At 46.6% G+C, this 14,507-nt stretch overlaps 2 protein-coding genes and 1 non-coding gene across 3 annotated transcripts in view; 2 read left to right on the top strand and 1 right to left on the bottom strand.

The window, feature by feature from the left end:
- Nucleotides 1-2,061: 2,061 nt before the first annotated feature.
- On the bottom strand, nt 2,062-2,135 carry TRNAI-AAU (transfer RNA isoleucine (anticodon AAU)). Its single transcript has one exon. It is a non-coding gene; the product is annotated as a tRNA-Ile (tRNA).
- A 532-nt stretch (nt 2,136-2,667) lies between these two features.
- The window catches only part of LOC139049030 (transcription initiation factor TFIID subunit 11-like), a 101,187-nt gene continuing 89,347 nt past the window's right edge, over nt 2,668-14,507 (top strand). Inside the window, exons 1-2 of the mRNA XM_070524056.1 lie at nt 2,668-3,397; nt 4,945-5,052. Of these exons, the coding sequence (XP_070380157.1) occupies nt 3,121-3,397; nt 4,945-5,052 (385 nt within the window). The 5' untranslated portion in view covers nt 2,668-3,120. The remainder of the gene's footprint in view (nt 3,398-4,944; nt 5,053-14,507) is intronic.
- Nucleotides 8,564-12,735, top strand: LOC139049028 (uncharacterized). Its single transcript, XM_070524053.1, has 2 exons — nt 8,564-10,438; nt 11,567-12,735. The coding sequence occupies exons 1-2, from the start codon at nt 9,251-9,253 to the stop codon at nt 11,876-11,878; spliced, it is 1,500 nt and encodes a 499-aa protein (XP_070380154.1). The 5' UTR covers nt 8,564-9,250; the 3' UTR covers nt 11,879-12,735.

The following is a 14,507-nucleotide window of genomic DNA, read 5'->3' as shown; positions in this document are numbered from 1 at the left end:
GTAAACTTCGTGCTTCTATTTTTTTCAATCTTCTGAATTTTTGAAAATCTTTTTACCAGAATTCAAGCCCTAAATCAAAATTCCGCTTCCAACAGTCACTAGGATTTAACTTTATCTCGCAAATGCAACAAATTTCATTAAAATCGGTCCAGGGGTTATCCCAGAAAAACGTTTTTGCGTTTTTACATGTATTTGAATAGGCCGCGTCGCAGTTTGGCCCGAGAGGAGCATGGCCGGTCGCATTTCACGCCAGCGCTCGTGCCTCTGAAGTGGCTCAATACAACATATATCAGATGAATCTGCTTATACGTACAATCACCTGTATTACCACTGCAGATGTACTGGTTAAACGCTCTGTCTTCTTCGGAATTACGCAATTAGCACTGTAGACGATTTTACACCCATAAAGGTATTTTGTGCGTACATAACTCACACCTTTGGTCTCGCTGATTATTTTTTCTCCATAAACAAGCACTCTTATCGAGGATGGAATTGCCAACATTACACCCTTAGAAAGGCCGCGATATTTAAGGGCGTGAGTACGAAATTACGCCCTCAAAGAAGGAATAAGACTGTTATACGACATGATCACGAAGTATCAAACCTGCACGAATACAAAGGAAATCGACAGTACTACACGACGAAATTTGCACTTGACGCTATGTCGCCACGAGAATCGCCTATTTATAACATTGTCACTGCGTTAAAAGCACACACATCACACCAGCAAGACAGCTGACAATAGCAGTAATTAATCCTCTTCGCGCGACCAGAAAACAGATTACAGATAGCAAAATTTGCCGCTCGCTTCTCAGCACTATGCAAGAAGTATTAAAGACTATCCAATCGGTATTTAATTTATAGCCGCACATTCGAGGGCACCGAATGGAACGCTGAGCAGCTGTGTGTTTTGCACAACGGCCATCTGCAGACATCCGTACGAAACCTATTCCGCACGCTTTTTTTGTTTTGTTTTTGTGAGCAACATATAACTGTTAGCTGAGCATTGCCTTAAGACAGATTCGCAGAAATTATCTTCCAATGCCATCATCAGCTTTGCTGCGTTGCCACAAGAAAAAAAACACTATCACACCCTTATAAGATGTCACCTACGAAATATACGCAACATATACTCACCCCAGAGTTACACAAGAGAACTTTAAAAATAAGGTTGTGTCAAGGGCGTTTTGTACACCATTATAACCTTCTAAGGTTGAAACGTCTTACACTGAGCACTACCGAAATATCGCCCCTGCAACCGATATATCCCCCCCAGTGGCGTAGCAACAGGGGGGGCCGGGGGGCCGTGGGCCCCGGGTGCACGGGGCCAGTAGGGGGGGGGGGGGTGTCATATACGTCTGAAGACACCCAAAAATTATCGATATCCTCGCCTTCCTCGACTACACTCGGGGGGGGGGGGGGTGACAGAAGAGCAAGGAGCCCCGGGTGCCAGACGACCTAGCTACGCCACTGATCCCCCCTGCAACAAATAGACGCCGTCAAGCACAATGAAGCTGATATATATATATTTTTTTTCGAGAAGTGTTCTGCTATCCGCTTACACTGGTAATCAACGTACTAGATGGTTTCTGCCCAATTTTTTTACCTTATTAGTTGGCTGGGACGCTAAAACCACAGTCTATTCTTTTGTCCCCGCGCCCCCAACTCGCCCCCTCCCCCCCTTACAGCACCATAGTAAGTGCCATATGTTCCAGGGTGCCCTTCTGTATCCAGAGCGAACATAGAGGATCATGCATGTTCTGGCAAGCAAAGCAATCAATGCAAATTAAGCGTTTTGTGGCCCTCATCGCTTGCTCAAAAATCTCACACGGATTCTGAAGCATAAATTTTTGTACAGTTCTTTTTTTGTTTGTCCTTGTACAACTATGCTCTGACGTGGAAGCACAGAGCAATGTTCGGAAATTCAACGGAGGCTTAATATTCCGAACGAAATGTACTTCACACGTCGGTTGACGTGAACGACTTGATCAATTTGATATGATGTGAGAAAACCTCAAGAAAGAATTAAAAAATAACGTTGTTTACATGAAAAAAAAAATGTGGCCTGCGCAGGGATCGAACCTACGACCTTCGCGTTATTAGCACGACGCTCTAACCGACTGAGCTAGGAGGCCAAGCGATTTCTGCGGTTGTAAATACCTAACAAATGTTTTATTACAAGCAATTGATGTTTCATTAGCGTTTTATATTTTAAAGTTATACTTTAAAGATGGCTTTTATTCTGCTTTCTGAGTTTAATCAAAACACTAGACACTGTTTTGTAAGCCTCCTCTGCCAAACATTGTTGTTTATGTATTGCCAGCCGCACACCCATTTCTTAGCATCGTCCGCAGCAACTTCTGATGAAAATTACGATAAGCTAACCTCGCCGAACAAAAGAGCTACGACTGCTAAAACTGATATTCATTTTACTTAGCTAACAGCTGCTCCGCATGTTCGTCAATTTTGACCTCCGAGACCTTCAACGCGTTGCCAAATCTTGAAGGCTATGTTAGAGTGCGCTCGTTAGATGGCATTTAATAAAACTTTAACTGTTTGAAAAAATTACAAATAGAAGTTAGAATGTAATAAAAAACTTATAAATTGTTTTCCTTTATTTTAGTTTAATTTATCTTTATGCTTTATTAATGAGCAACGGAAGCTCCGCATCAAAAAAGCTGTCAAGATGGCTGCCTCCACAGTGCGTGCAGTGGACAGTGCCGTGACGCGTAGCGCAGTTGGTGCTTCACTGATTGAAGTCGTTTCCACGCGCTCTGCGTAACCGGAATCGATTTGACTGATCGTTTATTTCAGTGCTGTGCCCATCACAGACTCTACAACGACCGTCACGCTGCTGCTGCGATACGATCGGCGCGACTAACTCCGCGTCAGCGCACTTTCGGTTCGCCCGAGTGTCTTCCCACCCACGTGAGTGTCACTGCGAAGCTTCGTCCGCGCGCGAACATGAAGCAGAAGGGGCGCAGAATCGAAGATGAGCGCTTCAAGCACATCGCCACGGACCCGCGCTTCCGCGGCGTCCCGCGATCGCAGCGGAAAGTCAAGATCGACAACCGCTTCACTGCCATGTTCGACGACAAGCGCTTCAAGCTCTAGTACGTCATGGACAAGCGGGGTCGCCCCATTCACAGCACGACCACGGAGGACCTGAAGAAGTACTACGCCGTCGAGTCGTCCGAGTCGGGAAACGACGACGAAGACGAGGACCTTGATGAGCGCCCCGAGGGTGGCGATGAAAACGCCGCCGGCGGTGACGCCACCGTCAAACCGAAATCGAAGCGCGTCGATGCGCAAGCGACGTCTGCGGAATGTGACGATGGCACGGGAGGAGACGAAGAAGATTCGGAAGCGGCGGATGATACCGAAGACGAGGACGAAGGTAAAATTGTGTTAGCAACGCTAACTTAACCTTTGCCGCCACCATTTACTTTTGACATTAGCTATTTTAGAGTTCTTTTTACACTACCTGTTTGCGCGAGGCTGTCTACCTTGTTACACACTATTTTATTTCAGTTATGATCGTTTTCTTTCATATCTTCGATCATTTTTGTTCCTGTTTTTATCATAATACCACGTGATTCGTGGCCTATCCCCCACAGTGGGTTTGTACCATTAAACAAGGAATCATAGTAATCATTGTCATCACGTCCGCTTTTGTTTATTTAATATACTTCAGACCCAAATCGGGGCCCGAACAGGAAGGACCACATACCATGAAGATATTTTTAAAAAAGAAAAAGAAACAAACTACGATAAGCATGCCTATCAGCAAATATCATAGTGTCAAATAAATCGGATGCATTGAAAAGACAATGAAAGAATGAAAACCTTGGATATATTAAAGGGACTAACAACCGACTTTTAAGGACCTAGTCTTCTGTGGCGTGACGCAAAGCTCACCCTCGGTAGTGTTTACGTCTGCAGCGGTTACTTTCAAAAGCGCGTGGATATTAAGTAAGAATGTTTCTATCTGAGCAGCCTCTAAAAAAGTAAGAGTCGCTGCTCCAGTAATGCTGAGAACTGAGAGCGATGTTGATAGCCCGCCTCGCAAATTGTGAAAGCCGCTCGTCGTTCTGCGTTTACAGGAATGAGTGCGACTGTGGTTAACCACTTACATTTCGACCTTTCCGACCACTTTCTAAAATAAAAAACTGGTGCAGTAAGTTCGCATTGTTGTACAGACATTTCTTATATTTGTACTGCATTTTTCCCCAAGTACACGCCTATGTCAGGGCCGGCTGGCCCCCATTGTCGTTGTTCTGTTGATAGACGAGCCAACTCAATGAAAATGAAGGCGAAGGCTTTTCTGCTCACTACAAACGAAGGCTTATCTGCGCACTGTAAGTCAGGAAAAACTTATAATAATAGAAAGTATACTGCATTCTAATGCTAATAAAAAAACCAAGAACCACGTACACTAGTAGAGGGTCACGTGGTGTACCTCTTATGCAGCTTCATGTTATGGCTGCGTGTGGCACCAAAGGTCATTTTTTGCAACTTTTTGTGATTAATTAAAGATATAAATCCACGTTTAATGAGAAAAACATTGGTCATCTTAGCCACTGCGATAGGGACTCATTCCATCAGCAGGATTAACTCGATTCATGTTCCGAGCAGTTGTCTATCCCTTTAAAATAAAATATCACATGGAGTTGAAAGCAACAACAAAAAAAGCAGTATGCACAAATGAGCATATGTATCTATTATCGCGTGAAAAATGGGAAAGGACATTAGACGCAAGTTGCTACAATGTTTTCAGAAAGCCAAACATAAAAGTAAAGAAAATGTAGAATGCATGACACAAAATTCATGCGAAGAAAAGAAATCTATTGTGCCGCTTCACTCAAACAGAGCATATGTGCATATTCAGTGCATTCTGTACATTAGTTAAGCTTGAAAAAAAATAATTATGTTCTTTTTTTGCAGATAGCGAATCTCAGGCAAGCTCTGACGAACCCAAGGAGCCTGAGAGGGATCCGGCCCGAGGCATCGGCAACGTTGAGACAAGCTCCGAGGAAGACGAAAGCAGCGAAGGTAGTTTTCTCAGTCTCTCTCATCTGAAACTCGACTCTAGCACTCGCATGGGAACACTGTTCTAGCATGTTCTAGCCTCCCGAAAATATTGCTTCTTCGCCAATACCAAAGAGAGAAGAAAGAAGTGAAAGGCAGCGAGGTCATCCAGGTCACAATGTCCGGTTTGTGAGGGGAAAAGGGGAGGATAAACAGTAAAGGGAAAGAGAATATGGCAAATATCAAAATCACGTATAAACCTGAAAGCACATTGTAAGCTACCGATAATTATTTGTTGCCTTACTAACTACACATTCATGCATGGCCCCAGTCGTCATTTTATGGATAATTAATTCAAGATAACCTTGTTTCACGTATTGGCCATTGAACATGCCTTTTCCATGCTATTGTAATTGTTCGGGACCTTTTAACAATTTTGTTGGGTCTGGGAGGGCGTCAAACTCGCATTGTTTGGTTCAAGGAAGTCTACAACACATAGCAAACTTCATAAGCCGTTAGTCGGATTGTGGTAAGGTGCAGACACTACTTGCTGAAGCCGAGTGTGGTGACAACTGCCTGTGGATTGGTCATCTATGGGGGCTCTTGGACGATAAGAACTTAACAGAGCGTACAAAGCTTTAGTTGTTAAAACACCGTCTAGAAGTGGAAGTGGAGGAAGTGGTCGCGTGGTGTGCTGTTTTCTGAATGATATTTGCAATGGGAGCCGTAACATGTTTTCCTTAGCCCAAGTCCAGAGGACCAGCTACGAGTGCTGAACGGGTCTGGGCTACCTAGAAAGGATGGCCCGCCCACCTTCGGGCATAAACAGCTTGGCCTCCGAAAATTAATTTTACTCGCTCACTGCCAACAATGTGCTAATCAACTTGGAGAAGGATGCTCTATGAAGATCAGTGTGCCTTTCGCAAGTGGCAAAAGCGCTGTAGTAACTTTTTTCACAAATATCCGAGTAAACATTGTGTTGTGGTTGTGCAAAATTATTTGCGTACCCATTGCCCTCGTGCTTTTTTATTGAATTCGGAGTCTAAAAAGAATATCAATCCCACCTGTATGCCGTCAATGAGTTTTATGCGAGCGTTATTCTAGTATATATGTATAAAAATAATCCGACAACCTCTAGAGCTTCTTTTGACTATGAAGGTAAATTTCTTAAACCACTTGGAAGCAATTAGAATTAGTGATTCCGGAACTTTTTTGACCGAAGTTTTCTCAGGCCTTTCTGTTGAGGCTTTGCTTTTTTTTTACAGAAAAAGGAGAACTGGATGTTTTGATGGCCATAGTTTCGGAATCGCTAACGAACGACTCGCACCCGTAGGAGGATAGAGCAAAAGAGGTCACATGTCATTAATTCAGCTGTGACAACCGCGCGATTGAAATGTAGGTTTCTGAACCGAGGGTTGTTGGGTATACATTGAGATCACTGGGGAACTTGAACTGTGCTAACTGTGCGGCGCACGCGATCTCCATTAACCGGGTCTCTAAATAACTGACACGCACTGAAGTCGCCAAACGATCATTACAAATGAGGTAGTGCAGGATCTTAGTGATGTAACCTTGAATTTCCACGAGCAGTGGTTTAGTGCAGCACGAGCCAGATTCAACAACTTACGATGGAAGATTTAAAACCGACATTTGCGCCGTGTGTGCTGCTGCTATACCGATTTTGACGTGCTAAACACAAGTGTATCGTGCTTACTAGTAGTGCTAATGAGTAGACCGACAATACGCCCCGAAAATGTGGACACTTAAACGAGCCCATTACGTCACTGGGGCGATACATTGGAATGTTCGCGAGGTAATACCATTCCCATTACACTCGGTACGATGCGACTAATCCCATTAAAAGACCTCGCTGACATTCGTCAGAGCAACCTTCAATGGGTAGTCATGGAATTTCAGCAAAAAAAAATTAAAACACAAGAACTATTTTGGGCTGAACTTGTGGTTCGCAACTCGGTTCCTCCCCAAACGTTCCATTCAGCTTTTCGGATTTGAGGCGCCCCATCGATTCGTTCCGCTACAGCTAATAAACTAGGTTTACTCGAATATACATGTCGAAATTACGTGTGATGCAGCCGCACCGTCCCGTTCAAAAGCGTGGTTTCGTTTTCGATGAGTTGGCTCGGGTTCTCTGTATCGACAAAATAAGGACACCGGGGGCAGAGACATGGGGTAGGCGTGTACATAGGGAACAAAAAAGAAACCCATAGAAAGTTAAGAAATGTTCCCACAGCAATGAGCGCCCAAGCTCGGGGGAGAGGGATAGAATCCCACGGCCGCGGCATTTGGTTATGGGGCGAGACGCAAAAAAAATAAATGCTCGTGCACCATGCATTGGGCCATCGTTAAAGAAACGCAGGCGGTCAAAATTATTCCGGAGTCCTCCCACTACAGGGTACCTCATGTTTGTATCGTGGTTTCGCCAACGAAATTCATTTTTAAATCGAGTTTTCCGGCATGCTCACGATAACCCCGGTCGGGAAGGCTCTGAAGTTCTATCGTGCATTAGATAACACGCAGAAAGAGATTATTAAAGCAGCAAAACTGCGCCACACAGGCAGAAGCGAAAACGCTCCATCCATGAATATTAATTCTTAAAACATGGAAATTTCAAACGCCGCGCTTATCCGAAAACATGAACGTCGATCGCACACGTGTTGACGAAAGGGGTGAGCTGTTTTAATCTGTCTCGCTTTTTTTTTTGTCTAATATTGTTGACCTCACTTCCTCTTTCTTTTTCTTGTGACTTCCGTACAATAGCCACCACGCTCTAAGGAAAAATATTAGCCGTGAGTTGACGCATCATGTTATTGGTGTCAGAGTGTTTTTAATTTGTCCTTCGTTAAGCAAAGAAGCAGCGCGTTTAAGCACGATGGAGCGCCGGTTACATCCCCTGCCAAGCGCTAATATAGCGGGGCGTTTTGCATGCACCCGACAGAAGCGGGTCAAGTCGGCTTGTCAGGCTGGAATTGGCCTGTCGAGCTCGTGCAAACGCTGCCCGGTCGGGCTGAACGAGCGTCGAGTCGGGCTGAGTCGGCCCAACTGCGCGAGGTCGACCCACTGCGACCCATTTCCAGCACGCATGTAAACGCTGACTGGTCAGGGCTGCACCCAGCGCTTAGACTTGAGCGGTAGCAGTGTGACGTCACGATTTATGCACTGTGCTACGGCAAGGCTATCATCACAAAGCGAAGACAAGCACATAACCTAATCATAACGACAAGACCCATAAAACTAGAAGCTGTTGCTGGCTGGAACTGGAGGTTAAGTTCGGACGCGTCGATATCTCGCCACAACGCTGCGTGCCGCCGTTGATCGCGGCCTGTCAGATGCGAGTTCATGTAAAAGGGCGCGCGGTCAAGCCATGCTCATTCAGCCCGATTTGCTGACTGACAGCTTCACGTAAGTATAGCCTGTAAACCATATGTAAGGGTTACCCGTAAGTGTAACCTGTCGCCTAAAGCTTCTAACCTGTGTGCACAATAAATGTGCACAGATTATCGCTTCAAGCTGGGTCCCGTGTATTATAGCCACACATACATTCCTTCGCTAAAATCTTATCTCGTGCGGGGTATCATGTCCACGGGTTCATACATCTGTAACTGCATGCTGTGAACAAACAGGCAAACAGAAGAGGGTGAAACGAGCGAACAGCTTTGTCACTTCTGCTGCTCTTCGTAGCTGTTCGCCGATTTGAATAATTATCTCTGCGGAGTAAAGATGGAAAGCTCGTTCGAGCACCTTCCGGGTAACGCACGCCTTCGCAAATCTCGAGGAAATATTTCTTCTCCAAGCCTTGGGAGTGACGCCAGCGCCACCGCACCTCTGTGACGTCACGTTGCTTGCCCGTAGTGTATCATGTGCGCAACCAACATTTGTCAAAAGTCGTGCGTAACCCTCGAATAGAACCATCGCCTTTCCCCGTTCGTCGGGCCGCGCCACTCGAGCCTCTGCAATTCGCCGAGCGTGAAGCCCTCCACTAAAGAGACACGGCAGAGGGACATCGAAGTAATGGTGGTGCTACGCGCCCACCAAGGGCTGTCTTCTCTGGTCGAGAGGCTAGAAGCCGTTCCGCTCACTGGACTTCACAAATTGCATTCTTCTCGAACCCAGCGAATTGCCTCTACACATCGGCAAATGTACGGGACTCCAATACCTGCGGTGCGTCGCCTGCCCGCTCAGGCCGAGCGCCGTGCTCGATTTAATGCTAAACCGGCTTCCGTATCTAGAGGAAGTTGAGTTCTCCCTTGTGGCTGAGACGGACGTGGACTCGGAAATAAGGCAGCTGCACCACACCGCGTCGCAAGTGCCAGGCACCCTCGCACTCAATCTCTGCCGCATGTACGCCGAAGTGAGCGGCGACCTCAACTTCAAGCTCCTCTCGGCGCTCCTGAGCTACTGCCCTTACCTGGACGAGCTGCGTGTTCATTTCGTGCGCGGAAACATCATGAACGCGCTCCTGGAATGTAACGCCATCCTCGAACAGGGAGTCAATTTGGAAACATTCACGTTCTCTTCCGAGGTGCCAGCATCCAATCAACGCCTGCCGTTCACACCGTCGCATTTCACGCACTGCGCGGCCATCTGCGCCAACGTCAGCTACCAGAGGTCGAGCAACATGTGGAACTGTGTTCTACTCCGAGATCTCGCTGTCGGGTACATAAATCCCGTCCATTTGCCGCAACAGCTGGTCCTGGTTGCCGTCCACCACACAGAAGGCTTCACGCCTGAATGGTTTAGCCTGGCCGGCTTTGGACACTTCTGGACGAACGTGCGACAACTCTGCCTTCTGCTATTTCCGGCACAGCCCTCTGATGGCGTTTACGCGACGGCTGGTGCCGCGCATGGCGACAGTCTTCGCGACTTCATCGCCGTCAAGCTCAAGCAACTAGTCGAGCTTAACATAAGCGCGTTCCACTTCGGCCCCGACCTTGACTTGACGGCACTGCTCCAGGACGGCTCACTGCGGCATCTGCGTTCCCTCTCCGCGACCCCCTGCGGCCTTCGCCGCCCTGCAGCTCTGCGCCGTCTGGCGCAAAACTGTCCCGACTTCAAAGAACTGGACGTGCGCATAGATAGGAGGGGCAGCTTCGTTCGGTGCGCCGTCTGCGAGGGTGAGTTCTTCCTCAATCCCGAAGACATGCCGCAAATGCAAGACGGGGCCCCCGTGTTTCACAATGCGCTTGTCAGGCTGACTCTGAATGACGTGCATGGCCGTATCGCCCTTTGGTTCATCCAGACCTGTCCAGCGGTTTCGGTGCGGCTGACAGACTGCCCCAATTCGTCGCTCCCTGACTACCCGTCTTTGGGTTACCTGCTCGCCAGAAACAGCTCGCTGATTTGTCTGGTGCTTCGGCACGATGCCCTGCCCTTCGGCGAGGCGTGTCTACGGGTGAGTCGGGTTTCCGCTACGTGCTTTCAGTGCCACGAGCATATTGAAGGATGGTTCCGTGCTCTAAACGTGTCGAATGGCGCAGGAACTGAAATTTCCTCGTTTATTCATTTCCCCAGTGAGTTACGTGCTGCGCAGAACACGTGAAAAATGGCGGCAGGAGAGGTAGGATAGTGCACAAACTAACAATTGTCGATAAGGATAGCTACAGGGGTACATTGGTATGACATAATTTATTTTGTTGTAGAGCAAGCTGAACAAAGAGAACAGAAAAGCACATCTGACGCGCACAGATCTGTGTGAGTCCGATGTCCCTTTCTGTTGTATTTGTTCAGCTTGCGCTACCCGGAAATGCGCAAACATCGACAACAGTTTTGTAACCACTTTGACACGACATGCGCACAATTTCCTTTAGTTTCCATTAGTTGTTCTGTACGAACCAACTAGCCCGCAAGAAAGTACTTCTGGATTATGTTCACTGCGGTTGCGTATCTTTCTTGAGATAAATGCTCAAGGTAACTATATTATTACGGTAACGGTAACTGTAGCCCTCGAACGGCAGAAGAAATGATAAAAAAGTAATGCTTCCCAGAGCCAGTTGTTTAGCTCAGAACAGGCAACCGATCGCAACCATAAGTTCCTGCAGTAACACACAACCGATTTGTTCCCTTCAAATCCTTTCGGTGTTTAGCACAATTTCTGACAACCTAATTTCCCTTGATAAGGTTTACCGCAAACAAGGAAATCAAAGGCTTAGATACGGGCAACGGAAATTGCTTCGGGAAGACGACCTAAGCTCAGGCCTTCCCTTGGTGCACTCGCATGTTGCGTCGTTCCTGGAGCTGAAACAGCGCAATACTACAGGAAAAAAAAAGCGAGTGACACACATCTTGTTATTTCCTGATATATCTGCTCAGGTCATGAACTAACAAGCCCAAATGCGTGTATTGTAAAATAATTAGCACCCAAAAAGAAAGGATTAAACATGTACATGCCTCTGACTCAGACCCTTGGATGATTTTTTTTCGCCGTAAGAGTGTGACATAAAGGCACTTGCGCCCTTACTAAATGTCTGCAGATCCAAATTATTTAAGAATATAATTTCCTGCGGGCATCGTTCCGTTCCAGGAAAACATCTCCCGCATCGCCGGCCTGCAGTACCTGTGCCTTCTGTCAGGGGCGCCATTACTGGACAATGACGCCGAGGTGTCCCTGCTGGCGTTCAGTTATCGCCTGAAGCCTCGCATAAAGGGCGTACACGTTCACTACCGAAACTCTACCGGCGGCACCGAGAAGCGGATCACGTGGATTAGGCGGGGTGGCGCTCCAACCGGTGGCGTCCTGGTTCGAGACGGTCCCTGCTTCCTCCATTGTTCGACGGCTACGTTCATAGGACTCGCCAAGCCACTGAATCGTGACTGCAAAGAGATCATTTATTGAAGGCATGGTCTAGACGTAATAATGTCTCATATATGCGCGTAAACGTGCCTACAGTGATACAGCTTATCATTTGATTTTTTTTCATACGTATCTTCGAGTAAGCATGCCTTATCTATTGTTTATTTTTTTTATCTCACCGAGTGTCTGAATTCGCGCTAAAGGGACCCTGCAATGCTTTTTGAGCCCGTTAAGTAAATCGCGCTGTACGAGAGACACTGCTTCCGGACAGCATGAGCCAAATATGCTCGCTTTCATGCGGCGGGGAACGTTTTTTTTTTTTACTGCCTCTTTTGTACTTTTATATGAAACAACAAATGACATGAAAAGGTGGACAGTGGAAACGTGGACATCTTTCAATGTTTGCAAGAGCTACAGTTAACAATCTATTTTTGGTCGCAAATCTATGGTATGTAATGCAGGTATTGCATTGTTAAAGGGTAAATATACAGAAGTTGCAAAGAGTGTTCGCAATATTTGTATGGGCTTCGAATTGGGAAGTATGCAGTCCAACGAATTTGTTCAGGTGAGTTACAGACGGAGGTATGGGTCTGACGCAGCTATTTGTACGACAGGTCGTGAACCGGTTTTTATTTTTCCGCGACTTAAGCGATCCTTTCTTGCGCACGCTGTGCCAAGTGAGGCTAAGGAGCGCGTTACCTGGCTACGTAGTCTGTACAGAGAATATGAGCGGTCCTGTTTGTGGATTTCTTAAAGACGTTATTTTAGGTGTACGGTTTTTGTCCGTTAGATCTTCAAATGAGTACCTTTTTTCAGTGAAACGTAAAACATTGTGCAAAGATGTATGCGATGTAGTTCTCCCTGAGCCAATGTACAGGGCCATATACAGCGGAGGCCAGGGGCAAGTCGTGCTTAAGAGGGTGAAAAGCATGCAAGTAACGCCAGAGACCAAGTCTTTCTTTTTTGAGCTTCACACGGGTACGTTGAATGTCAAAACCTTTTTAAGAGATCGTGGTTTTTTCTCACCCTGGGGCTCGCATTGCTTGATCTGTAGGAAACCAGAAACTATGGATCAGGTATTTCTAGATTGTTGGGCGGGTGTCTTCTTTTGGTATGTATACTGCAGATGACTATAAAAAACGGCTTTCCTTTAGATTCACAGGGCATTAAATATTTATCATAGAAAACGATGATATACTGCCGTTTGACCTTATTATGCTAGTTGGCCTTCACTGTCTACGGCGCGCTCGTATGGCGGGGTATCACTGCATTTGGGTTGCTCGGCCTGCACGAATGCTTTTCCGAGAATGCATGTCGAGATTTGTGGAAATTAAGAAAGCACAAGATTGCACAAGATTGCACAAGATTGCACACGATTGCACAAGATTGCACAAGATTGCACAAGATTGCACAAGATTGCACACGATTGCACAAGATTGCACACGATTGCACAAGATTGCACAAGATTGCACAAGATTGATCTTTGGATCTGCTTTTCGTGTTTATACTTTGTTGTTATTACTATGACTCGACTTTGTTTGTTAATACTTTCTGTTCCTAGGATTGCTACTGCTGTTGTCAACCGCATTAAGTAAACTTTTTCGAAGTGTTTTTCGTTGGACGTCCCTCCTCAGTCTTTGACTATGGGACCTCCTAGAGTTACTTCTGTAAAACATTTCAAACGCTCAATAAACTGAAACTGAAAAAAACTGAAACTGTGTACCTGCGTGGCTATAAAGGGTGCCACTCTTGACCACGCTCAAAGAATCCTAAATTGGTCAGCCCTCTAAAGCTGACACTTGGTGCTGAAAACTTGCTAATTTCTCTTGTTTTCTCAAATGTCATTTGCTGCGGGCAACGTACAATGGGCGAGGCAGAATGCTAAGGTGGCGCTGCGGAAACGTCGGTACGCAGATCCCTCGGTGTCGGGCTTGCCGGTGTCGGGTAGCACGAAAGCGCGAAGCACGACCTCCGAGATCGGGTGGCGCATCTCGAAGGCGATGCACGAAAGCGCTGTGGTGAATGCAGTAGAGCAGGAAGCAAAGCTGCATGCCCAGCGCGAACACTGTGTTCGAGAGGTTGCGCATTGCGCTCGGCCGAAGAGTAGAGTTGATAGAGAACTTTTTTATCCATTGCGGAGGCACGCACGTTCCCTTCCAGGGATGTTCGTCAAAGAACAATTAATCTCGAACTTTCCATGTACACCGCAGCGAATTGAATTCTTAGCCGCAGAACCGCAACACTGAAAATTTGGGGTGTGCATGTGATTATTTCCAAATTTCTACATGCCGCCACACACGCAGCTTCCCGCCATGCCGTTATTCCAATATGGCGGCTAGACCGACGTCAGTACAAGCCATCCTACACGATTGGAATAGTCCCAACTATTCGCATCGTATTGGACTCGAGACTTCGCCATTCGAAGTTGTCGAACACTATATGTATAAGGGGACCAATGTTGCTCTTGCAGTCTACAGGGAGAAAGACAGATTCTTCTGAACCATTCGGGTGCAGGAGAAACGCGGTCCTTGCGCAAACGATCCAGTTCCTGGACGAACAGATGAAAGATGTCACAATGGTTATCCGCAGTTGAGTAACAATGGCTTGCCTCAGGAAACCCACAAATTCTAACTTAGAGGGATGGTTTGGGATAGTGGGAATACCGTATGAC

The sequence above is a fragment of the Dermacentor albipictus genome, chromosome 8, assembly GCF_038994185.2.
Source record: "Dermacentor albipictus isolate Rhodes 1998 colony chromosome 8, USDA_Dalb.pri_finalv2, whole genome shotgun sequence".
Classification (NCBI taxonomy): domain Eukaryota; kingdom Metazoa; phylum Arthropoda; class Arachnida; order Ixodida; family Ixodidae; genus Dermacentor; species Dermacentor albipictus.
Note: the sequence above shows the minus strand (reverse complement) of the source record. Positions and strands in the feature narration are given on the sequence as shown.